This window comes from Mycteria americana, chromosome 5, assembly GCF_035582795.1.
Source record: "Mycteria americana isolate JAX WOST 10 ecotype Jacksonville Zoo and Gardens chromosome 5, USCA_MyAme_1.0, whole genome shotgun sequence".
In the NCBI taxonomy this organism is placed as follows: Eukaryota; Metazoa; Chordata; class Aves; order Ciconiiformes; family Ciconiidae; genus Mycteria; species Mycteria americana.
The window spans coordinates 26,468,085-26,492,771 of NC_134369.1; the positions used below are offsets into that span (position 1 = coordinate 26,468,085).

Sequence of the window (24,687 nt, forward strand, 5' to 3'; positions counted from 1 at the left end):
TTTCCTTAACTTATATTTGTTTGTAAAGGCAAGAAAAAGCAACTTAAAAAAAAAAAAACCAAAAGCATACTCAAGGTATACCTCGTTTCTCAAGGTATCTTTCTTTTTTTACAAAATTCTAATATCAGTTGTATTAGGCAGCCAAAAATGTTATCCCCACTTGAGGGGAGAAAGGAGGAGAAAATGTACAAATAAGCCTCTTCTTAGTTCCTAATTAAAAATACTGTGTTACTGAAAATAATCCCAGAGAATAGAAATTGAAAGTTCTACTAAATTAAACATTTCACGACTACCATCCTTGTCCATTCTATGCATTTTAGTGCTTCTTCCAGATTAATTTTAAGGGACCAATTTTAAAATCAGCAGAGGTTAATGTTAAAAAGATATTTACATGCAGAAATTGCCAATCTGGTTCTCCCAGAATGCAAATTTCTACTTTTTCCTTTGGGAAAATATTTTTTACTCATAAAGTATGAATAGTTTTTTTTCAGAATTCCAACTTAAATCTCTTGCTACAGTAATCTCATAGTGTCTTAGTACAATATCATAACATCCAAAATAGTCCTCTGAGACTGGTTTGACCCATACAAGTCTAAATACTGTTGCTTTTATAACTTTAAAAATAATCCCTCAGACAGTTTCCAATGTGTTTTATTTAGAATGCATTCATCAGTGTGTTCAACTATTATCCAGCTATACTTGGAAACAAAATGCATGAAACGAGAAGAAAAGGAGGGTCAGAAAGGAAAGAACAGCTTCTCACTCCTTTTCAACTTCCTTCTTCTTTGTAGTATTTTTTTTTCTCTCCCTGTAATGCTTAGTTATTTTCTCAGGACTCTTCTCTCCCTATTACCACTGCATTTTATTTTACTCTTCCTTGCCTGGTTCAGCCCTTTATTATTTCATTGGTGTGTTAGTTGGGCCAAAGCTTCCCTTTCAGTACAGAATTGATTGCTTCCCCACAGGAGTGTCAGAAATCATCAGGGAGTTGAAAAGATAAACACCCAGAGACAATGTTTCTCCAGGTAGAAACAAGAGGTGACAATATTTCCAACAATAATTACTCATATCTATCCTGATGGAAACACTGCTGACATAGACAATAGAATTTTTAAAAAAAAAAAATTAGCAGAACAAAATAATCTCTGTCATGAAAGTCTTAGCAAAAGCCATGGAACTTGTCTGTGTCTCTACTTTATTCAGTCTGATAAGGCCTTGATGACTTTGCCACATCAAATAGAGAAACTGTTCTTAACAAAAAAAAAAAAAGGGGGGGGGAAACACTTTGTTTAGGCATTTGCTTTCTAGGAATCTGAGAGCATTGATATTTATTGTCTTTTTTTTAAGTGTAGTTTTATACAATTTAGAATCCTTTTATAGTCTGGATATCCAAAGACATTGATATTTTTTCTCCAACTCTTTAGAATTTGATCAAATGTTTCATCACAAAGAAAGGTATGTTCCAACAGGAGAAAAAAAAAGACAACTATTTCAACCTGAAAGATAGTTAATTAACACATGGCAGGTGATCAACAACCCTAATCTTATATAAAATATTAAAAAACATATAAATGATTTATGAAACTCACTTGCAGTATCAAATAGGAACTAGTTGTTTAGGAGTTAGTGGACTTGAACACTTAGTACTCAGATCTGCAGAGGCTCTACTTAGTAACACAACACTGACCTGTCTTCTGTCCCATTGACTACTGGAATTCAGTCCCAAGACAGGCTGGTTAGATGGGTGCCTCAGGAAGACAGTTTCAGAAAGTGATAGTTGAACAGCTAGACAGAAATGGCAAGCCAAGGAGGACAGGGAAAAGGAAGACCTGCTTGATATCATGTGGGTACTGTCAAAAACAGAAGTCAGATTTCCACCTCCTTGCTCAGACAACTAACTGTCCTTTTGAGGAATTAAATGAGCAAATTAAATCAAATGGAATTACATGTTAGAGAATTAAATTAGTCATAGGGGTTGGATTAATTCTGTGGTCCACTAACTCCAGTTCCGTTTTACTAGATTCTCTCTCAGCTCATTTATTCCATCTTTCTCTTTTTTGCACATTTCTTCTTTTATTCCTTTAATCTCACCTGTAGAATAACTTTTTAAATAATACACATATACAGGCACATGTGTGCATGCATAGCATTCCAGGATGTAGTTTCTCTTTTTTAATTTTTTTTTTTTGGTAATTTAGTTGCATTTAACTGAGCTATTGTGAAAGGAACAGAAGTACTTTTCAAGTCAACAGAATTCAAAATTTTTTACTAAAATAAAATACAATTGCAATTTATATTTTAAATTTGATGAAAATATAATCCATGCAAAACCATCTTCTCCAAACTAGGATAAGAATCATATATCGCTATTGTAGTAGAGGATTAAAGAAATTAAGGAATCTTTCACGGCACAAGCCATTTCAAGTAGATTGAAAAAAGCCCCAGAGAGTATTAAACATGAACCTCCAATGGGTGGAGTTTGGATAACTTCGCAGAGAATTCCCTTACATGCTCCGTTCCAGAGCTGAAAGCCCAGATTACATCAAATGTACTGCAAAATTTAAGAAGAAAACAGAAAACTATGGATAGGGCAGCCAGAATCCTTGCACAAGCCAAATGATACATAGAAAAATAACTCAAAATTTTTGAGTTTGCAAATTGTGTTGTTAGAAAAGATGTAAAGATCATCCGGGATATATGACTCCCACTTTTTACTTTAATCATTACATCTTACTGTTACTTTCAATTCCAATAATGTTCTAATTTATTCTATTTTTTTACTAAGGTTTCCTGTTTTTACATAAGATTTGGTTTTCAAAGTTCTCAAAAATTACAGACTTTATTTTCCTCTTTCTTATTTTACAAAAGATAGCCATAAAATAATCTGATGATGTCAGCATTTCTGTATCCTCCTCATTCCAAAATTCCATACCTCACTGGAGTTACAGTATAGGAAAGATTTCTCTTTTATAAAAGTCAGTTAGGGTTCACTGATTCAGCCCTTTAGAGAGCGCTCCAATTAACAGACAGTCTAAGTGTAAGTTATAAATGTATGAAAGCAAGGACTAAAACCAAGACAAATTAAACACAATATTTTGTTTAACAGATCTCGCCTAAGAAAATTATGACTTATTCTTATTGAAGCAAATAGCATGTAGCTATTGAAGTACAGATCTCATTTGTCTTAATAGAGTTCTTAATACTGAAAAAACTTTCCCAGACTCCTTCAAACCAGCATTAGCATTTTGTCAAAATTTGACTTTGCTGTTTGTGTAAAACTTACAGTGTAGATCTGTGACTTTTCTTATTCTTCAAGTTTTCAATTTAGTGTGCACTAAGCCTTAAAACCAACTTGTGATTAAATGTTGAATTGATTGAAAAAATGGTTTTTTGGATAAACAAAAAAAATAATTCCCTCATTTCTGGTCATACATTGCATGTCTGAAGCTGAGCTATTACTTCTGCATCTATGCTTTTAAGTGGAGAGCAGCCAATGAAGTTGTTCTCAACCCAAAGCTCTTCTGCCCTGCTGTGCTCTTCTAGACACAAACTACACACAACCACACTGTTTCCATGGAGCACCACTCCAGAGTGAGGCTGCAGGGCCAACAGAAATTGCAGATTTACTAGGTAGGTTTCCCAGAATCTCCCCAAGCCCATCCCCTGCTCATGAACCCTTGCTATTTCAGTAGTGATGGATCTGGGTGTTAGTCTGCTACAATACTAATATTTAATACCACCTCCATAATAAAATGTTCACCACTACCTTTAGACTAACTGTAGAATAAATTTTAGATGCAAGTTCGAAATGAGACTTTTTATGGCAGCACCTGCACAAATGAGAAAAAGATGCATTAAATAGTTCTACTAAGAAAAACAGAAACCCAGATACTGAAGTCTAAGTCTTCTTATTATATCTTGAAGATAAGGATAAATTATTTCTTCATTTACTTCTTTTGATATGAAATTGCAAGGTAGCTCCTAACATTTCCTAGACCTTCACCACCTTGCCTTAGAAAAAAAGTGAAAATTTTAAAAATGCTGTACTTAGCTCAAGTGAAAAAAGAAATATAAACTTTAGAGGAGGGTGAATAGGTTGAAAAGATTTTCCATTCCTCTCATTTAAAAGACTACAGTAATGGTCATATCTGACATAAAAGCTTATAACAGCTGCTATGAAATATTTTCACAAGACTATGAAGCTAGTACAACTAAGTACAATATTAATTTAGTTATCTTTTCTCTAATGCTGTGATCAACCTATAATGCCATCAGTGGGGAAAGGGAATCTTGAAATCATTACATATAATATTGAATGCGTTAGAATATTTTAGTAAAAAATACAATTACTGTAATAATTTTCATACATTTAGCCCTTTTAAAAGTAAAATAAAATGTCCATCTTGTATGGTGAATTGAACAGAACTCACTTGCTTTGTTTTTCACGTTATTTCTGCATATGGCAAGATTTGTAAGACTTGGTGACAACTCCAGAAAGAAAATGGTTTGCACTTTGTATTTGTACAGGACATCAGGCAAACATCTTCAAACTCCATCAAATGAACTGAAGAATAATTCATCCTTTCTCAGGAGCCCACTGGGAAGTGATAGCTCATAATGAAGATCACAATTTTTTTTGCACAATTTTTTTACATCACACACCATCTACAATGTGGTCACCTGCAAGAGAAATTTCATTAGAGCTTTCTATGAGTTGTGCTCTGCCATACAGGAGACCCAGGCTTCACTCTTAATGTTGTAGTCTCTGGAGCAGTAGCATGCTGCATTGGCATGTGATTTGAGCACCAAAACAAGAGAGCACAGCACTCCTCTCACTTCATTGCAGAGCTCAGTTCATAATTTAAACTGTGATGTTCTCTAACTCTGGTATTTAATTAATCTGCAAAAGTACTGGGTGTTTTATAGAAGCAGGAAGGAGTCAGAAATATCTCTGTGGTTCCAAGAAGGATAGGAAAGATGCTAGGAAAATCATAACTAATATGGTTTCCACGTAACACATATATACTCACCCAACCAAACACAGCAAAATGCTTTTTCTTTATGCTTATTATGAGCAAGCAGAAATATCTGATTTTTTTGATTAGCCAATAAAACCGGATTAACTCTCAGTAAGAATGTATATATTGTTTAAAACAGTCATTGATACTATTTTGTATTACTCCAAAGAGGAATAAAGATTGTCACTGACCCAGTGTCCCACTTGGCAATAGCTATACCTTTTTTTCTTAAAGGCCTTCTATACATAACCTCTAGGAGTTAGTAAAAACTACCTGTTTATAAAACCATGATGACCATAAGTGCTTTTGCAAATACTGGTTAGAGAGTAGCCATAATTTTTTAACATAAATCTGTTGATTACAGATGGCCTATATTTAGGTTTCCTGGAAAGAATTTTTTTCAATTTTCAGATAAGCATTGGTCATGGACAAAATGTTACCAGCCAGATGGGCAAAGTACAAATAGCAATATGTAATTGCAGTGTTTCTGTACACACTCTATCACAATGCTTAAAAGAAATCACCAATGAAATGCTCTAATGCACTTTGAAGAAATAGGCAAACCTAGGAATCACAACTGCAACATTTTACATTCAGGTCCATCTTTGTCCTCTATTAAAATTCCCTTAGAGTAGATATTATTTTCTCATGTAGTGCATCAAAGGATAATGTCTTGCCAAATGTTTCTTTGAGATTACTATAGAACTTTGGGTTTCATTCTGTATTATACTTATCAGACTCCTTGCAGGGTGTGATTCATCGTCACCTATCTCCACTGTGTCCTCTTTAAATCAGGCCTTCTTACTATAATATTCACTTGCAACCTTGAAAACTGTGCATCCAACAAGGGATATTTACCACCACCTCAACCTAGCAGAAATTCCTTCTTAAATTTACAGAATAGAAGTATGGTGTTCAGTAGGGTCTTCATATTGCATACTAGAAAGCTCCAAAGAGATTTTGATAAGAACTAAGAACATTATTTACCTGGCACACGACCCTGAAAACTCACAGTAAAGGTGGTTAAGGAAGAAAATAGGTGAAAAAACATTCAGAGATTGTTTCAGAGTCATATGACTCTTTTTCCTAATCTAAATCATCTTAAAATGCTTCTATTCAGTTGCCAATGTGTAAAGTAGTTTAATTTGGCAGAAATTCTACTTGGAAGAACACAGTGTCCTGAAGCTGGTTTTCTAATACAAAGCTTTCCTTTTAGCTTTCAGCATGCAAGGTATACACCATTCCTATACCAATAAGCTAAATCCAAAGAACGTACATAAATAGAAAGGAAAAGGGTGTACATTTCCTATTGGTATGGGAGTCTGAGTTTAAATTAATGTAAAGTGGTTACTCTACAGGGAGTCTAATTGTCATGCAAATTACAGTAACCTATACTCTCCTCTGATTTGGCTGACTTTGTTCTTTCTATTTTTTTAAAGCAAAATCCTCGGATTTCTTCCTGTGAGTTACTCCATTAACAGCATTTTGACTTCATTTTGCACATAGAGATACAGCTCTGATCATAGGTATTATAGATAGCTAAACATATTTCATATTTATGTCTAGGAGTAGCAGAACAACTGAACTGGGAACCACTAGCTTTGATATAAAGATGAATTTTCTTATTGAAAGTTATAAATAACAAAAAATGGAATAAACTTTTCAGCTTTATCTGATAAATTCAGTGATAACTGAAACTCCTTACAAAACTTTTCCTGGCATTGTGAAATACTTCTTGTGATATAATAAAGATAATTGAAAACACCATTAGAAGGAATGATCTTAATCTTGCATTAAAAGACAAACACCCTTGTTTGCCAGTATGCTGCTTACAAAAACTAAAATGAAAACTATGTTATTCTTCAGTAATGATCCAAAATGGTTTAATTATTCTCTTTAAAGTGATTGTGCTTTGGACCATCACAGCAGAATATCGTAAGAATTTTAACAAACTCTTGATGTTTAAAGCCACACTAGAAATGAGCTATATCCAAGTACAGAAAAAAACAATATTTTATTTATAATCTTAGTTTAGTGTTTGAACTACAAATTCTGGTTCTAGAATTGTTTAAAAGATCATGGGTTTTATAGGTTTTCACAAGTAAATTAATTTCTTGGGTGTTTTTTTTTTTTTTCTTCCAGTTTTTCACAGAATGGTGCTTTTGGTAAATACAGAGCAAATCATTACATGGGAAAAAAAAAAGTTTTGCTTGTTTGTTTTTCTCACTTGTAAAGTTGCTGTTATTATTCCATTCTCTATTGAATAATTTCAAAAAGGGCATGACAAAACAAAAGAAAAAAAGAGAAAAAGTGACAAAATAGACTGAATCTCACCACTAGAATTGACCATAAAAATTCCCAAAGCGTAACAGAATTCTTACAAAATTTCCTAGACCAGTTCTTTTAGGGAATCAAGATCTCCTATGAAAAATATGGCAAATGGGAATCAGGGTAGGTTGGGGAGGAAAAAGGGAACGAGGAGGGTAAATAAGTGCAGCAAAAACAGGTTCTGAGGAATACACATAATTTTGTCTGCTTTAGATCACAATAGAATTTTTAATAAATAAATTTCTTTTTCTTTGTAAAGACACTTTTTTGAAACAGTAGATTTAGCCCAGTCATTTGTGTCATGTGTTTTATAAACCATCTTTTGTTGTCCCACCCCCACCCCATAATGTCATAAATGTTTTAGATTTGAGTCTCTTGTACATTGTCTTTTGAGTTCATTCGGATCAATAACGGTTCATGCACTGAACTGTGTATTGAATTTATTGTGTTAACTGTTGTTGTGTGGTTGAAAGGAGACTTATAAGAGTTATAGTGATTTAGGTGCTCATGCTCTATTGCTGGCATGGGCAAGTGACTCTCTATGGGTGTGTCACCTGTAAGCTCATCATCCACATTAATGATCTCTACAGTCCGTGTTGGAGCATGATGGTTCTGCCGGTGATGCTGTTTCCTCATTTTGTAGAAAATTACCAGCATCACAGCAGCCATGAGAGTGATAGCCACAAAACAACCAATTATGATTTTGGTAGTCTTCATAACCTCATCTATTCCCGGGATCCCGTTGTTTGTGTCCGTCACAGGAATGGTGAACGTTTTTTCTGTTGATCTTGTGCTCTGTGGAGTGAGTGAGGTTGTCATGTTAGTGGTCTCCCAGTTGGTAACTGGTGTGGGCCCAACCTGCTCTGTGGTCTGTGCCTCATCCTGAGAAGGTTCCACAGTCTCTACTGTGACAGTTGAAAAGTACGTGTAACCAGGGTTATCCAGGGCAGTCACATTCAGTGTGGCAGAAGCTGTGGTATTCCCAACAGAGTTACTCACCATGCATGTATACAAACCCGTGTCTTGCACGGTTACCTTTGTAAAATTTAATGTGCCATCACTGAGCACAGCAATCCGAACTCTGTATGCCCCATGCGTCATAACAGATCCATTTGGAGTAATCCAAGACACAGAAGTCAGGGAGGTTGATGCCCGGCATTTCATCTCTGCAGCCATGCCTTCTGTGACGTTGAGGTCTGCTGGTGGCTCCACTATGACTGGAGCATAACATGTGAAGTAATTCAGGTCCAGCTCACCAATGTACCTTCCTTTTAAACTGGGAGGTGTGTGGCAACGGGCACAGCATGCAGTATTGGAGGGTGCCTTGTCTTTAATCCACCAGCTGAGCCAAAGGATATCACAGTTGCAGTTCCAAGGATTGTGATGCAAGTGGATCCTTTCTAGGCGGAGTGGTGTGAACAGGTCATGAGGCAGTAATGTTAGATTGTTGTGTGCCAGATTGATCTCTACAAGTGACTGAAGATTATCAAAAGCATTCCTTTCTATCACTTGAATCTGGGACTGTATCATCCACAATTTCTGAAGATGCATTAACCCTTGGAATGAACCTGGCCGGATGGCAGTCAGGTGATTCCCAGAAAGATCTAACTCATCCAGTTTTACAAGTGGGGTGAGGTTAGGAATCTCTCGAAGATTGCACATGGCAAGGTTCAAATACCTCAAGTTGGACAGACCTTCAAAGGCACCTTCTGAGATGTATGAAAGCCTTTTCAATTCCCCCAAATCCAATCTCCGGAGAGAAGGGATTCTGTTAAAAGCATAAGAAGGGATGCTTTCAATGGGGTTGTTTCTCAACCACAGTTCCTTCAGTTTTGACAAGTATACAAAAGCCCCATTTGGGATAGTGGTCAGACGATTGTCAAAGAGTTCCAAAGTGTTGAGATTGGCCAGACCATTGAAAGCCCCTATTTCAATTGTTCTGATGTGATTCCTACTGAGCTGCAGGATTTCTAGGTGCCTCAGATGCTTGAAGCTATTAACTTTAATGATTTGGATCTGGTTCTCATGGAGATTGAGTAACCGGGTGTTGGTGGAGATGCCGTCTGGCACGTCTCTCAGATTTTTCCGTACACAAATCACTTTACTGAACTGGTTGCTGCAGGAGCAGACAGAAGGGCAAGTTTGAGCCCTCACTAGACCAGCCACCACAAGAAGCTGAAGAGCCAACAGCACCACAAGCAGGGGGTCAAATAGGGCCCTGTTAAACCTAGGACCTATCATTATCTGCTGTGGATGTAAGGTCATCTTGTTCAACATTCATAATTTATTTGGTGTTGGTCCTTCTGGAGTTTGAATAGCCTGAAAGAAAGAAAGAAGGGAGGAGGAGAACATTAAATTAATCTCAAATATTTAAGTGTGCTCTCTAAACAAAGATTTCTCAAGTCCTTTCAGTCAACTCTACCAATTTCATGAAACTCTGTAGCGAGAATAGCTACAGAAATTATAGTATTTTGTTTCCTGTACAGCTATGTATGTCAGCTATAATTGGCAGTGAGATAAGAAAAAGCCAGACACTAGCTTTTCCTGCTGATTCCAATGTATAACGCATGTAGCTGGATGGTAGATAAGTTCAACCACAGTGGATACCTAAAAGAAATGTTCTGTCTCAGGGGGAGAGTTGAAAGAAGTGACAAGGGCCTCAAAAGGCAAAAATGAGTAAGATAGGAATCATCAGAATATTCGTGGTGTTCACCTTCTTGACACATTATAAGACAAGACAACAGATAATATGAAGAGCAAGTGGAGGCTCCTGTTTTGTATGGGTGAAAATCTTTGTCTATACAAACGTGATTCCTGCATCAGAGTTTAACTAGAAGTAAAGCCTTTCATACTGAATGTAGCAGGTCATGCAAATGTCAGGGAAAGATCTTGCCTATTTCAAATTAAAAACATAAAATACAAAAGAAACATGCTGAGCATCAATTCTTCCCTACCGTTAAACAGCATCATCCAATTTCATGAGATTTCCTTCTCAATTCTTTTGTTTGGCACCAGCAGCAAAGAAACACTCATTAGTAAATGGGTGCTGAACACAGAAATAAGAATAGCCATTTAAATGCTGCAAAATATCTCTGTAGCTTCAGGACTGGCAGTTTCGTTGGCACCTCCAAAAAAATCCTACAGATCTTACTGTAAGGGGAAAAAAGACCTTTACACTACTACCATTTTAAGAATTTCAGTACTGATTCATTTGTGGTAGCTCTTAAAGCCCCCAGCCCTCAGTTCATTTTCAATCTGCTGCTCAGTGCAAAGTCCATCTGCTGTAAAGATTAATGAAATTTCCTATAAATCAGCCAAAAGTGAAGTCTTGTAAATTACAGCAAGCTTAAAGCATATTTATAACCTAGAGCACCCAGATGCATAATACATGTATTCCTTAAAACAAAATACTATAAGGCAATGGTTTTCCACTCCAGGCTCCAAACTGTCAATTGTCAAAAAAGCTATCTTTCTTTGAAAAAAAAAAAAAGGGGGGGGGGGAATGTATTAACCTGCATCTCACAGCAATTCATTTAATGAAAGACTTTTTTTCTAATTATATATACAGACAATGTGTTTTTGAGAATTAATTTCTGCATTTTTAAAAAACTTGTTATACTGGTTCAGAGCTAGCAAGTGTTCTCATCTCACTTTTAATAATTTACTGCAGAGAAAGCCAATATAATGGTTAAAAACCTGTGAATGGGAATTAGAAAGTCTGGGCTGTATCTGCTTGTTTGATCTGCTCTGTAAGTGCTATTTATAAAACATCATTCCTGTCATGAAAGATTCATGAAACTAATGTGTTTTGCAACCTTGAGCAAGTCACTCAAGTTCTCTCTCTGTGGCTTACACTTCTGTCATATGACTCTGGAGAACCCTGTGGCTGTAGTGTTAGATGTTACTGCTCCCACCTCTCCATCCCTTCCCTCTGCCAACAACTGTACTTCTGAACATTGGCTTCATGGGTTTAGGATAGACTAGACTAGATGAGGGGTGGCTGCTGTACACATCTTCCTTTTTGCTGGAGGCTTACAAGGTCACTTATTTCTTCAGAGGTGCTGAACACAATATACGGAGAAACACTCTCAAACCAATCACTAAAATTCAAGATCCCTTACATCAAACATCCAACAGTAGTAAAACTATCTGCAAAAAGGTGGTGAAAAGGACCTGGTTCCCAACTTTCTTACACTGTCATGAAGAATCTGCCCGTTGTGGTCAAAAGAATTATATCAATGAGTCTAATATCAATTTATTTTAGTTAAGATCTGTCATCCATGAATTTTGCTGTTGAATAGTAATTAACCATCTTCTGTGATAGTTAATGTGATTGTACTAGCATTTTTGTTTGTTGCTAGTTGGTTTTTTTATTCAGTAGATCTGTCTTTTCTTTCTCATTTTTTAAATTCTTCTACAACTTATCCCCTAAGGACTTGGACTGAATAATGAATTCCATTAACAAGTAATAAAAGAGATACAGAAACACACCAAACCAATTATTTTACCATTGCACTGGTGCAATGTTCTTGTCTTCACTGGAACTGAGATGAAAACTCAGCCCACTACATCCAGCTTCAGAGCTGCCAGTTATCCTTGTACGGCTGGTGTGGCACCAGGAGCACTGTGGGTTGTAGAGATACAGGGATCTTCTGTGTTCTATTTCAGACCCATTCACTATTAAAGACCAGCTTTGCAAGATGCCATATGGTTTCTCTACCTTTCTTTTTGCTACTTTCCGCTCTCATTCCTGTATCCTGGATATCCTGAAGGACAAGGAAAACTATGGGATTTGTAGACCAAGAAAGTATAGGAAAAATAAAAAAGGTCATGAGAGAGCGAGTGCCCTCAACATCAGCCAGTGTATACATAAATTCCCTTCAGTTGCTTCTTTACCAGCCTCAATAAAGCTGATGATGCCAAACCATGCTGCAAGTACTCCAAGGCACTTCCCTCCTGTTCTGACTTCCTGCACCTGATGGTGTCTCCCAGCATTCCCTTCACCTACTCCTTTATCCAGCAAATCTTCCCTTTCCATCACTACACATATGCTCCATGGGTAAAAAAAAAAAAAAGATAAAAACATTTTACTTGAATACAGTACTTCATTATAACAAATAAATTATCCAGTTATGAGACTGATTAGCAAAAATTGTTCAACCCAAACCAAAATGTTTCCATGTCTCAGTTGCAAAAAGATTTTTAAAACAAATGCTTTTGGTTTATTTTCTTAAAATAAATTCCCTATATTCCTCCAGGGTTTGGTTATTGACTCAAACCATGAATCAGTCACATAGAAGAGCTCTTTCCTTGTGCTGACAGCCGAAATTGCCCGTGGCTTTTACATTTACCTTTTTCCCCAGTCCTGTGCTAGGGATGCCTCAATCAAACATATGCCTCAGAACTATGATCTATCAAAGACCCTCAGGGAATTCTGCAACCTTCAGGTTTCTGCAAAATTCAAATCTGTGTATACTTCAAATACAAGCTTGGTCACTGGCTACTTATTAGCTGCTCTGAGTGTATAATTTTGAAGACAGGATCACCATTTTGTGAGATGTGGATGGAAAGTTCTAGATATGTTTTCATATATGTTGGTGTGTTTGATTTTTTCTGTGTCTAAGCTGTATCTTGTTTAATATATAAATACAGAAGATCTATATTGCCATTCTTCTGGACCATTTTCTGGGAGGCAGTGAGAGAAAATCTTAGCTTTTGTAACCACCATTTTATTTAACTTTGGATTTGTTTACATTACTAAACTTTTTTTCCCTCTTCTTTGGTAATACAGGAAGCAAAATGCAGTATTTAGCATAAGACCACACTAACTGGGCTTGGTGCTGCTAAAGTGCAGGGGAGCTGATGATTCAAAAAAGCCACCAGGACCAGCAGAAAATATGCTAGGCAAAGGCAATGCCTTGCAAGTCCGCACTTCCAACAGGTGAGCTTTGCATGGGCCTAACATACTGGAGTGAAATTCCTGGTGGCAGTAGGAATGTATTAAAAAGGTCCTTTCTTTTATACTGGTGGTTTTCCACAGCTCAGAGCTTAAGTATTCAGGAAGTCTTGGTATAGTCATTTCACATCAGGGTAATTTTAAATCATAAATATGCTGGAAAAAAATAGCCAGCACAAAAACACAGTGGAAAATTCATTTAAAGCCTTGAAGAACATTATGGAAATATTGTAATGGGCTTTACATAAAGACCCATCTGGAACTCTGTACTAGAGTAATTTGCTATTCAGTATCTGTCTATTATGCTAGAGACACATGAAGGTTTAGCTTTATAAATCCTCACATGGAACACAGACCATCAACCAGCTTCTTTAGTCTTTGCTGACAACTCTTTGTCTTCTAAGCGATTTTTTTTCCCTTCTTTTTTCTAGTACCAAGATATCAACTCTATGGTCAATTCAATAACACTGGTGCCCTCTGCTGTATAGATTTATAATGTAGTTTAAAATGTTAAGAATTTCCTTACTGCACATTCAGTTCCCCAGACACTGTGCAATTATTAAATCATGACCTTAAGTCTGTCTGTGGCATTGCTCTAATTACCAAAGCATATATCATCTGTCATTTTAGTACAGTAATGTATATTCTCTTTGTGGCCATGGAGACATACATATACATATATGGAGAGTTATATTTTTGTTTTCTATTTCCACAGAACTCAAAAAGTCTTTTTTCAAATTGACATTTGATATGTGTGTTCTCCCCTCTATAGCTTATCTGATACTTAGTCTCGATCTACTGTACATTTTCCTTTGAGCAAAAAGCATTACCCTCTTAAGATCCAATGCAGAAGACAAAGCAAGGAATGACAAAGCTAATCGACCTCTGCAGATATGCACAGTGCACCTTTCCTTAGGGATAGCTTGAAGGATGCAGTAGTTATGCTATTGAAAGGTAACTTTGCCAAACATGTATGCAGAGATGTCTTCCTTACGGGTATTGTAAAGGAACGTGCAATTCATTTTTCTATTTTTTTGTAATTAGGCCTTAGGCCTGATGTGCTTTGATCTCACTTTGTTATTTTACCAGGAGAAAGTGACTATACTCCTCTGATCGCTGAAGGATTTTCCTGTAACAATGGGCTTCGATTACAAAACAGAACTTCTACACCATTCCCAAAGATCCGCCTAATGAGGCACAGCAGGTGGCAAAGGTATTTTCCCAAGTTCCAGTGACCCTTAGCTGGATCACTGGCAGTTTAGTTGCAGTTGGTAACTCATACTTAGCTTTCTGTCTAGTCTGTGGGTCTATGAATAATGGTCTCAGCATTGGAGCAGGGCAGTGCAAAGGCCATGGCTTTATCCCAATATATGGTTTATGATACAGTATGATGTAACACACTTTGGTTGGTGCTGTACATCTGCCATTAAAAAATGAGATGTGATGATGTATGTCACTGCATTGGAAATATAGACAGAATCTATCGGATATCAGGTGATTAAACTATCACAGTAAAATTAAACCATCACGAGTACATCACAGTTAAGCCTCAACTAAAGCACAGTTAAATAATCACAACTCTCCCTCAGACATGTGCCAAAAATTTCAGGATAAGGAGCATTCAGATCACTTTTTACAACTTTTTTCAAGGTGACAAATATGTGGATGCATTCAGAAAATGCACCTTTGCTTCACTTTATATAGCACAGTTATGTATGCTGTACATCACACCCTTTTAAAGAGGTTTTTGAGAGAAAAACGCTTTGCAAAGATATCTGCATTTTTTAGTAAACAAGCCACTCTACAGTTGCAAATTAAATGGCAGATTTCCAAACGTATGAAGAGGAGCTAGGTGCGTCAAGCAGCTAATTATGCTGGGAAGTCTCTTCCGGTAGTATCAGCACCAGAGAATTGAAAATAGCTTCTGTATGGAACAGAGCATGGAGTACAGCAATAAAAATAGGTCTAAATCCCAGGATGGCCTTATGCAGAAGTGACTCTTTTGACTCTCTTTTCTGGAACTGTGAATGGTCTCAGGGCCTGAGACTGATCCCCTTTTGGCAGCAATGCCAGCAGAGAAAGCCAAGGGAATTTCAGTGTAGAGACCAGGCGACAAGCACACAATCTGTTTTAGCTCCACAAAATACTGAAACACATGAGAGTAAACCCTCGTCCCAGAACAGAGACCGAACTGCGGGCAGGGAGCTCCACTGGGGCCAGAAATCCAACATCTACTCTGCAAATGCTCCTGTAGCCTCAGATGCATGTCCCCATATGGCTGTGAAGGGTTGGACTGATGGAACCACATTGCTAGGGATTCACTAACCATACCCTCCCTGCCTTTTGTGTCCTTTCCACCTGGCTGAACCCCCGAGGACTAGAGCTTTCAGTTCAAGAGAAGTACAAACACTTTGCATGCTGTTCCCTGCCCATATACAGTACAATGACACCATTCTTTTTCTCCATTGAATGTCTTTGCCACCAACAAAGGAACACATGCTATGTTCTTAATGGAGCATTACAATAATCATCATGCAAAATCAGTAAACTGGGTTACAGTAGATCTCATATCTCTCTCTTCCTAATCTTATTTTTTATTTTTCTCATGGATTGGCTCCTGTCCGTGGTGTTTGTTGTTTTTTTTTTTAAAACGGACTGTTTTATAGTGAAAACCCATTACTACACCTATATAGCTGTGTATCTTTTCCTGCATTCTTAAAAATCAGTTTTCCCTTTTCACTGCTATAGGACTTTAAAAGTCTCAACAACAGTTTAGGGAGCCATTGCAATAATGTTTAAAAACCTGGGAGGTTTCAAAGCCCAGCAGCTTTTATCTATTTGGTTTTTATTTTATTTTCAGTTAAATACAGTGAAGGCCAAAGAGGGCTAGACATGCAGCCCTGCAATACAAACTCATTACTCATGAGACCAGATAAATCAAAACACTCACAATGCAAATTATTCTCCTCTTTCAATGTTTCCCTGTTTTGCTCTGGGACATAGTAAGGATTTTCTATGGTCCCTTAAAGCACGTAAGTGTAGGAGGCAGAGTGGGTATTGCTATACCACAGATACTTCCTGGTTGTCTTCTGCAAGCCTTTTAAGACTCAGCTGAATCACTAAGACACTGACCTGAAAGACCTAAATGTGATTGGACACATTCAATCCTCCTGAATCACCATTGATTTCAGGGGAGTTCAATCAAGGATGAGTTTGATCCAGTCTGCCTTCTTTTCTTTCATTTTGTCATACAGAAAACAGCTTTATTTCACACCCCTCATTTTCCAGCATGATTCCATGTTTCCTCTCCCATATCTTCCTAAGGTTTAAAATTTTCTCCTTAACTCCAGGTAACAGAAATGAGCATGAAATAGACATTTTTAAAATGAGAATTTTACTGTGCATTGGTCCAGACAAGAATATTTGCATTTTAGGTGGAAATTAAGAGATTTCACAGAGTTTTAAACTAAATCAGTCTGGTATATCCCTTTTTTAATAAATATTCTTTTACTCTCAACCATCATTTGCACTTTGTATCCTCATACAACTCGTATATTTGCTAATTTTATAGGAAAGTCATAGGAAACATCAGACAATATGTAATGGATATTTCTTTAGGACATACTTATTTTTATTAAGAGGAACTATTTGGCTTCTTTATTGACCTTTCCTTGGATGGCACTCAAAGGGTGAAGAGGACAAAACAGTCCTAATCCCTCTGTTCAGACTGCTCACAGTGGTATGAATAGGAGCAATCTATGAACTATTCACGATGAACTAACTTAATTCTTTCATAAAAGCCACCACAATACAGCTTGGTACTAGTTCACCCAGAAACATTCTAGAAATTTAATTGGAATTAACTTTTAAAGTGGGTTAATTATATTGCATTAAATCTTTGTGTGGACACTCTTATTTAGAATTTAATTTAAGCTAAATTGAATCAAGGCCACTGTAATTTCAATTAAGAGTGTCCATAAAAGAATGTAATGTAGTTTAGCTAGTCCCTTTTCAAAGTTAATTTGGATTCATTTTCTTGAGACCCCATGTAGACATTAGGAACTTTTGTTCTGTATTGACTTGGGCTCGATTCAAACCAATTACGTAAAGGTAAAAAGGTTTTCTACCTTATCACTGATCCCTTGGGTTATTCAAGTCCCATTTTGCTCTTCTCACTTCACTAATTCAGTTGATAAAACACAGTTTCTCTGAACCTTTTTTGTTTGTTTCATCTTCATTTTTCTAGATATTTATGTAGATATTTATGTAGATATTTTGTAGATATTATGTAGTATTAAATAGATATTTATGTAGGGGGAAACAGGCAACTGTACAGAATAAATTTTACAATAGCCCTGATAACAAAATTCTCTTAATTACAACATATCACTACATCTCATGTGCCAACCATGATATAAGGGGAAGTCATACAAGCACCTTCAGGATTTCACTATCTTATGCCAGAAATACCTCAGTGAGCAACAATTAAACTGCAGTATAACTATTGAAAGGATGTTTTCTTAATCCCTTTTTGGTTTATTATCAAAGCAAAATCACAGATCCCCATTCAGAAGGCATCTGTGAACCACAACAAAATTATTATAAAAACAACCCTTAATAAAAAATTATATGATGTTCTAAAGCACTGCTCCAAAACGATGTAATTTTCACTTCTCTCACACTGTGGTCATTATTTTGAAACACTGCAGTATTTCTTTGTTTTTAGCAGACTAGTAGTGATTTAAGACAACATCTATTTAAAGGTACTACAGTGATACTTCATTTCAAACAAACTAGTTTTGGTCTGGTAGAATATTATCAATTTTTTTTACATGGAAGCATTAAATTGTATAAATTAACATTGTTTTCAACAGCATACTACGGGATTCCAAACTAGCAGGCAAAAATCTGCAGGTTGAGTATATGAAATATTAAAATGTTGTGTCTTTTAAAAGATGCAAAGGCAAAAAAGTGCAAGGCTGACGGAATCCAAGATGTTAGCCCCGATGCCTTCCAAAATTTTCTCCCTACTCACAAACTATAAAAACAGATGTAGGAAATGTCAGATCAGAACACCACATAGTCTAAGAATGTATATACAAATGTAGCCAGTACAATGAAGAGCAACAAAAAAAATTGGCAATTTTTCCAAATGCATTTTGTAATATGCAAAACAGAGGAGACTGAGGGATGAAAGGGAATTATATTACAGCAGCCATGCAAAATCTGCACCAATGCTTTTTGGGGTATGAATTAAAATAGGTATTTGCCTAAATACTTCTATGCCATAATGCTGTGTCAAGAAAAGTGTTTTCCTTTTTTAAGGTCTGAATTATTTGATATTGAGTTGGAGAAGTGCTTGATAGGTATTTCATAACCTTGGTAACCATAGGCTGTATTGCTAATATGCATTATTCTAAAATACCTTCTGGGAGAAACATACCCAGCTAATAACATATTAAAGCACCAGAGTTCATTTTGCATCATTGCATTTGTAGTGGCTAACTGAGTCCAAATTACTCCCTCATTCTGTTAATAAACAGAGAGACAAAGAGAAAAATAGACATGAGAAAAAAGTTAAGGCTGCAAATAGCCTCGAGTCTGGCAAATGATGGTTAAACTTCTTGTCCTTGGTAACTATGGAAACCCCTTAAGGTAAGAGTGGAAGACGGGCATTTTGTGGTCTGCAATTTACAAGCTGTTTATTTAATTATGAAGGAATATGAAACTGTTAGGGGCAATGAAATTATCATACTGTGATAGTGTGTTGAGAGAAAAAATAGGTACAGAGAAATATAAGAAGTTATTTTTTTTGAAAATTACTTGTTTTAGGACTTCTATGAAACTGCAGCACATTGTTTTTTATGGAGATTTGTGATTTTTTTTTTTTTTTTCAAAAGTGTGTGAGGAGCCAAAATTAGTAATACGACATTTTGCCATAATATGCCTCAGTAGATTCATAGTAATTATGTCCATTCTATGCCTCATGAACAAAACCAAGGTCAGGGTGTATTTCAGTTAAACCCTAGGTGTTACCAAAGTGCAGCACAGCCAGAATAGCAAGCACATTATTACTAGATCTATCACTGTTGGGCAATGAATAGGTCACAGGTGCTCTTGCATACAGTATTTGTACACCTTTAAATATTACAAGTGGGAAAATATTTCGATTCAATTTAGGAGGCAGCTAGTGAAATAAAATTAAGAGTGAAACTATGTGATGACTCAGGGGGACTATAACAGCTACTTACAAGTATTTTCCTGGATCTGAACAACAAACTTTGACCTGATACTTCTGTTGTTGGGAGCTGCATGAACGTAGGTGTCCCAGAGCCCTTTGCATACAATAGGAGTTTTGGCAACAATCCATCCTCGATTGGATCACCTTAATAAGACGTCAGACATAAATACAACCTCGCAAGGCCTCTGGAAAGGAGATAGGTAATACTCTAGTTTATGGCTGAAGAAACTGAAGAAATAATGGATTACATCAGTTGGCAAAATTTAGCACGTGTCTATATGACACTTTGCAAACATGAGCTTCACACTCCATGCTGACTAGATGCAATGCATGTTGCTCCAAATGAGAGCCACGTAGCAACTCTTAGCTTGTTGCTGACCCCAAGCTAATGTGCCTCACAGTGCTGCTCCAGCCTGGCCCTAAGAGCACAAAAACAGAGTCTGCACCTGAGCGGAGCATGGATGAATCTTGCTTACAGCAGCCCACAAGAGTCCAAGTGGATATGCTATAACGAAAGGTGTCAGCAGCAGAGGCAGGACAGGGACCCAAAACTCCTGAATTACATTTCCACCAGAATGTGGACTTCATGTACGTACTAAAGGGTGTGATCAAGATTTAGAGGACCAACATGCCATAACATTTAAAACTAAGTTTGTTTAAATATTAGAAAATGTTCTGTCCTATTCTACAGATTCCTGTATTACTCTTCTTATCATAGTATTTGTACACCTTTTACATAGTACACATAGTTTTTAAATGGATAAATATAAATTTATGCGATGGAATATCTCCTCTATGTAGGCTGCTTATAGCCTGCTTACTGAAATCACTGGCCAAATTCAAAGTATTATTACATCAATATGAAATTCATATCAGATCCAGGAAAGCTGGCATATACTTCTTTAGCAAATGATCGTTTTCACTGAAGTGCTGTTTATCTGCTTCAAGTTAACCAACAGGATACAATGTCCAGTATCAGCAGTGCTGGCCTGTTTGTTCAGCTGTTCAGACTCTGAAGTGCTGATACGGTATTCTGTGTTCATGAGCCCACCACAGGCTTCCACTTTTAACTAGATCCATGACAGAAAATCATGGGTAAAAATTGACTCGTACAGAAACCAAAGGGAGTTTTGTGTTTGATTTCACTGGAGTCAGGACTCCATCTCATATGTCAATAAGAATTTGCTATACAGAGCCAACTGCAGATTATTGTTGATGCAAGCACTAGGGCTTTGATGCCATTCTTTTAAGATAGTTTTCAGGGAGATGAAAATTTAATTTTCAATTAATTAAAACTGTCACATAACATAAAGGGAAAAGTAGTAACTGAGGCAGCTAAAAAGACAGTTCATGTATGTGAAAGCGTGCTATGAAACAAAAGTAATGTAATATTTTAAAATGTCAAGATATTAACATATTGGATTCTTAAAAAATTCCAAGAAGTTACTCTGCTACTTTAAAAATGTATAGCAAGAGAGTGAATCCACGGTTCAAAACAAATTTGAAAATTATCTATCCAAAGTAGAATAAAGTTGATAACTGATGTTATTCAAGGATATAAATATGCCTGTTTGCAGTAAAACTTTCCATTACTATATTGACGTGTATAGCAATACAAATATATTTACCACAGACAGCAGTGATATGACAGCAGATATTATTGAGGATGTCCAACATCTGCCATTGTGAAAGGCTGTTTTCAGTTTCTTACAACTTTGTAAAATTTTAACCATTTACAGATGAAATGTTCCACGCTAGGGATATACCTATAGTATAGGTATAGTTGAAACTTAGTCAGACTTAGTCTGAAAGTTGTACAGACATAGTCTGAAAGTTGTACAGACACACTCAAAGCAACTTTAAAGCAGCTGTCATACCTTATGGTAACAAATAGTTACAAAAAAAGAACATTACTGATAAAAACCCAAGTACTGAATTCAGGTGGTTTTCTTCATTCTGTACATTGAAAGACACAGAGTTACTATGGGAAAAATATGATCTTGTTATATAGTTAAAGATAGTATCAAAACACAAAGCAGCCAATGAAGCTTGCATTCAAATACATGTATCTATGCATCGTATATATGCATATATATATGTATATATGCATAGGTATACCTAAAACACTTTGTAAAATTTAGTTCAACACTATGTCTAAAAAAACTATTTGTTCCTGTCAGGAAAATAGTTTCTGAATTTTTAAATTCTAACTACTGCTCCAGCCTGAGCACATAAAAAATATAGTTGAATGACAAAAGTGCTAGTGTATCCAGATTTCTCTGGCTGAGAACTGTTTCCTGGATTCTTATCTATACTCTCTACTCCAGAATAATGCATGAGGATAAGTACATTAAATATTTTCAGGCAGTCAGTAGCAGGGGGCCATGTAAACACTTCAAGTGGACCAATACATTGATAATGCAGCCCTCCCATCTGAAGACTTTTGGCATCGTCAGGCACTCTCTTACCAGAGTATTTCACAGCAGTTCCATGTGCTTGTGGGCTGCTAAGAACAATGATAAATGTGTTAATGTTGCATATAAATACTGACACTGTATAGTATATATATCCCTGGCACTGCTCTGCCTTACAGACCTACATCACATAGTAGACCATTTAGTCTGAAAGATTACATAATTAATTGTAGAGTAGATTTTGCTATTTGCCTGATATTTCTAGCTATATCTACTTGTGCAAGCATGCCTAATGGCAGGTATTACCAAGTAATTGGCTGTCAACGTCTGCCCTTGATCTGCAAGAATGATTTTAAAACCTAGGTTCAAGCATTTTGGGAAAAACACCTTAATTTCTTTACTCAAATTGCTTTCCATATGCTAAACACTTAAGAAAGCTCAGGAAGTGACAAGATGTAATAACAGCAGCTAGAACCATCATAGACTACAGAGAGTTATGTCTCACATTCTTCACACAGAAGCACAGAGCTCTCCTCTACTAGACCTGATTTCTGGACTGGGATCTAAATCTCAGAGGATTTCATGGAAGACAGGAGAGCTTCTGGATGTTAGAGATAAGGAGCATGCACAGGTTTAAGAAATTCCTCTAATACTGCAGCCATAGATCTAAACCTAAGCTATCACTATCAGGGAGGGGATGATGGAAAAAAAAATTTTTATATGTGAGCTCCTTTATGGCTCTGAGGAGGAAAAAAAAAAGTGATATACATAGGACATTCCTGTGGCCTCTTTTCTTTATAATTCTTTCCATTCCAGAAGTGTGAAGGCAATCTTTTTCTCTGTAGTTCTACAGAAATTGGCTGAATTTAGTCTAGTTCTCAGATGGGATAAACTGGCATTGCTCCATTCAAGTCAATTAAAGCAGAATGATTTTTATTCCAGCTGAAGTTTGTGATCCTTGTTACCCTCTAAACTAGACTGATCCTTTATTGAGGAATATCAGGAGGTTCAGATAGCCAATTGCTATGAAAATGGAGCTTTTATAAAATAGGCTTCAAATGGTAACGATAAGAAAAATGCTTTTGTTTTAACTGTGTAATAAAGAAGATCTCTCTTCTGATTGCTGAAATGCTGAAAGAATGGTAATCGTACATTAAGAATGGATTTAGTTTTAGTTCTTAAAAAATAAACTTTCCTTTTCCTAAATAATAAGTTATCTCCTTTCTTTTTCTCTTTTTTCTTCCTTAGTACCATGAAATATAGGGTTGCAATGGTAGCTATGAAATAAAACCAGCAGACATACCCCGCAATGAATAAAGAGAGGTCCTTATCTCTGACCTTTATGTGTTATGTCTGGTGTACATGAGATTTAGGAGGCTTTACATTGACTAATAGATGGTAATAGCTTACAGTTATATACTGACTTTTATCTAGCAGTTTCTCTATAAGCTTTAAATCCTACATTGACAAATAACATATATATATATGTGTGTGTATATATATATATATCAGAATTACCGTATTCTCCACTGAAATCTAGCTATTTCTGGAAAGAAACATAGCAGGTTTTTTATAGTTTACCATGTTATATCAAGAAATACTGAAGACTGCTATCTTCAACTGAACTCAAAGGAAAACTTTTGAAATGTGGGGTATATATCTATGCTAAAATTTGACGTACAACAAAAATTAGGGTAAACTTCCCTACTGTTTTGGAAAGTGCATTTTCAAAAGAAGGTTTGAATCCAAGTGGAGTGGATTTCTCATTCACATGTATCATGTTAGAGAACAGTATTTCTGTCAGAACAGCACTAGAGCACTGCTGTAATATTAGCTTGGAAGAACAATCTGCTTTTATGGAATTGCTAAAATAGCTTCTTGCAACTCTCTTGTCTTGGTCAGCAGATACAAAGGATCTTTTTCAGGACAGAAAGCTAGGTATCCAATGTGAGCAGACTAGTACTCCACATCCTTTAGTCAACAGTAACATATGCGTACTGATAATCTGTCTATCAGCATTTGCAGAAGCATGTGCTAGACAGTCTCTCTTATCCCTGACATTTGTCTTGAGTGAGCCAGGGCATGAGAGATTACTTGGGAAAGAGTTAGCCATGAATTATCTTACCTCTTCTTAAAAGTGAAGACAAATACTGCAAGAGAGTAGCCATCATCTGGTGGGATCTGTAAACATTCAGTATCTGCTGTTTAGACTGCCTTCAGCAACTGCTGCTTCTTTTCTTACTTAAAACAGGTAACAAATTAATGCTCAGTGGCAAATACTGGGATTTAAAGTCCTCTCTATAGGTAACCACAAGAACAAGAGAGAAAAGCTACATTAAAATCTTACCGTAATTCTTTACAGCTGTTTGAGGGTGGAGAGTTTACTGCTGCTCCACAAAGCATCCCAGCAACGTAACCTGCAAGACTGCAGTATACTGCAGTCAGCAGAAGCACCTAACAGTGTCTCCTTAATGCATAAAAGTAGCATAGCAAGTAGCACCTTTCAATTTAATTAAGAGTCTGCCAGGAACTTACAAACTTCATTTTTCCTTCTTAAAGAGTACTAAATCCTCCTTTTAAAATTTCATTTACCTGCAGTCTGGTGTCCAAGTTGTCAGCAATTTTTTTTTCCTTAAGTATAGTACAAATTGCTAAGTCATTTCAAAATTATACAGCAGCAAAAAGAACAGATTTTTTCTTTTAATGGTTTGGGGTGCTTTTCTTCTCACC

The 24,687-nt window shown here is 36.4% G+C and overlaps 1 protein-coding gene across 2 annotated transcripts in view; it reads right to left on the reverse strand.

Annotated features, from left to right (window-relative positions):
- Positions 1–7,452: 7,452 nt before the first annotated feature.
- The window catches only part of LRRC4C (leucine rich repeat containing 4C), a 92,933-nt gene continuing 75,698 nt past the window's right edge, over positions 7,453–24,687 (reverse strand). For both annotated transcript variants that reach the window (XM_075501480.1, XM_075501479.1), the window contains exon 2: positions 7,453–9,665. In XM_075501480.1, the coding sequence (XP_075357595.1) occupies positions 7,707–9,623 (1,917 nt within the window). In that variant the 5' untranslated portion in view covers positions 9,624–9,665 and the 3' untranslated portion in view covers positions 7,453–7,706. The remainder of the gene's footprint in view (positions 9,666–24,687) is intronic.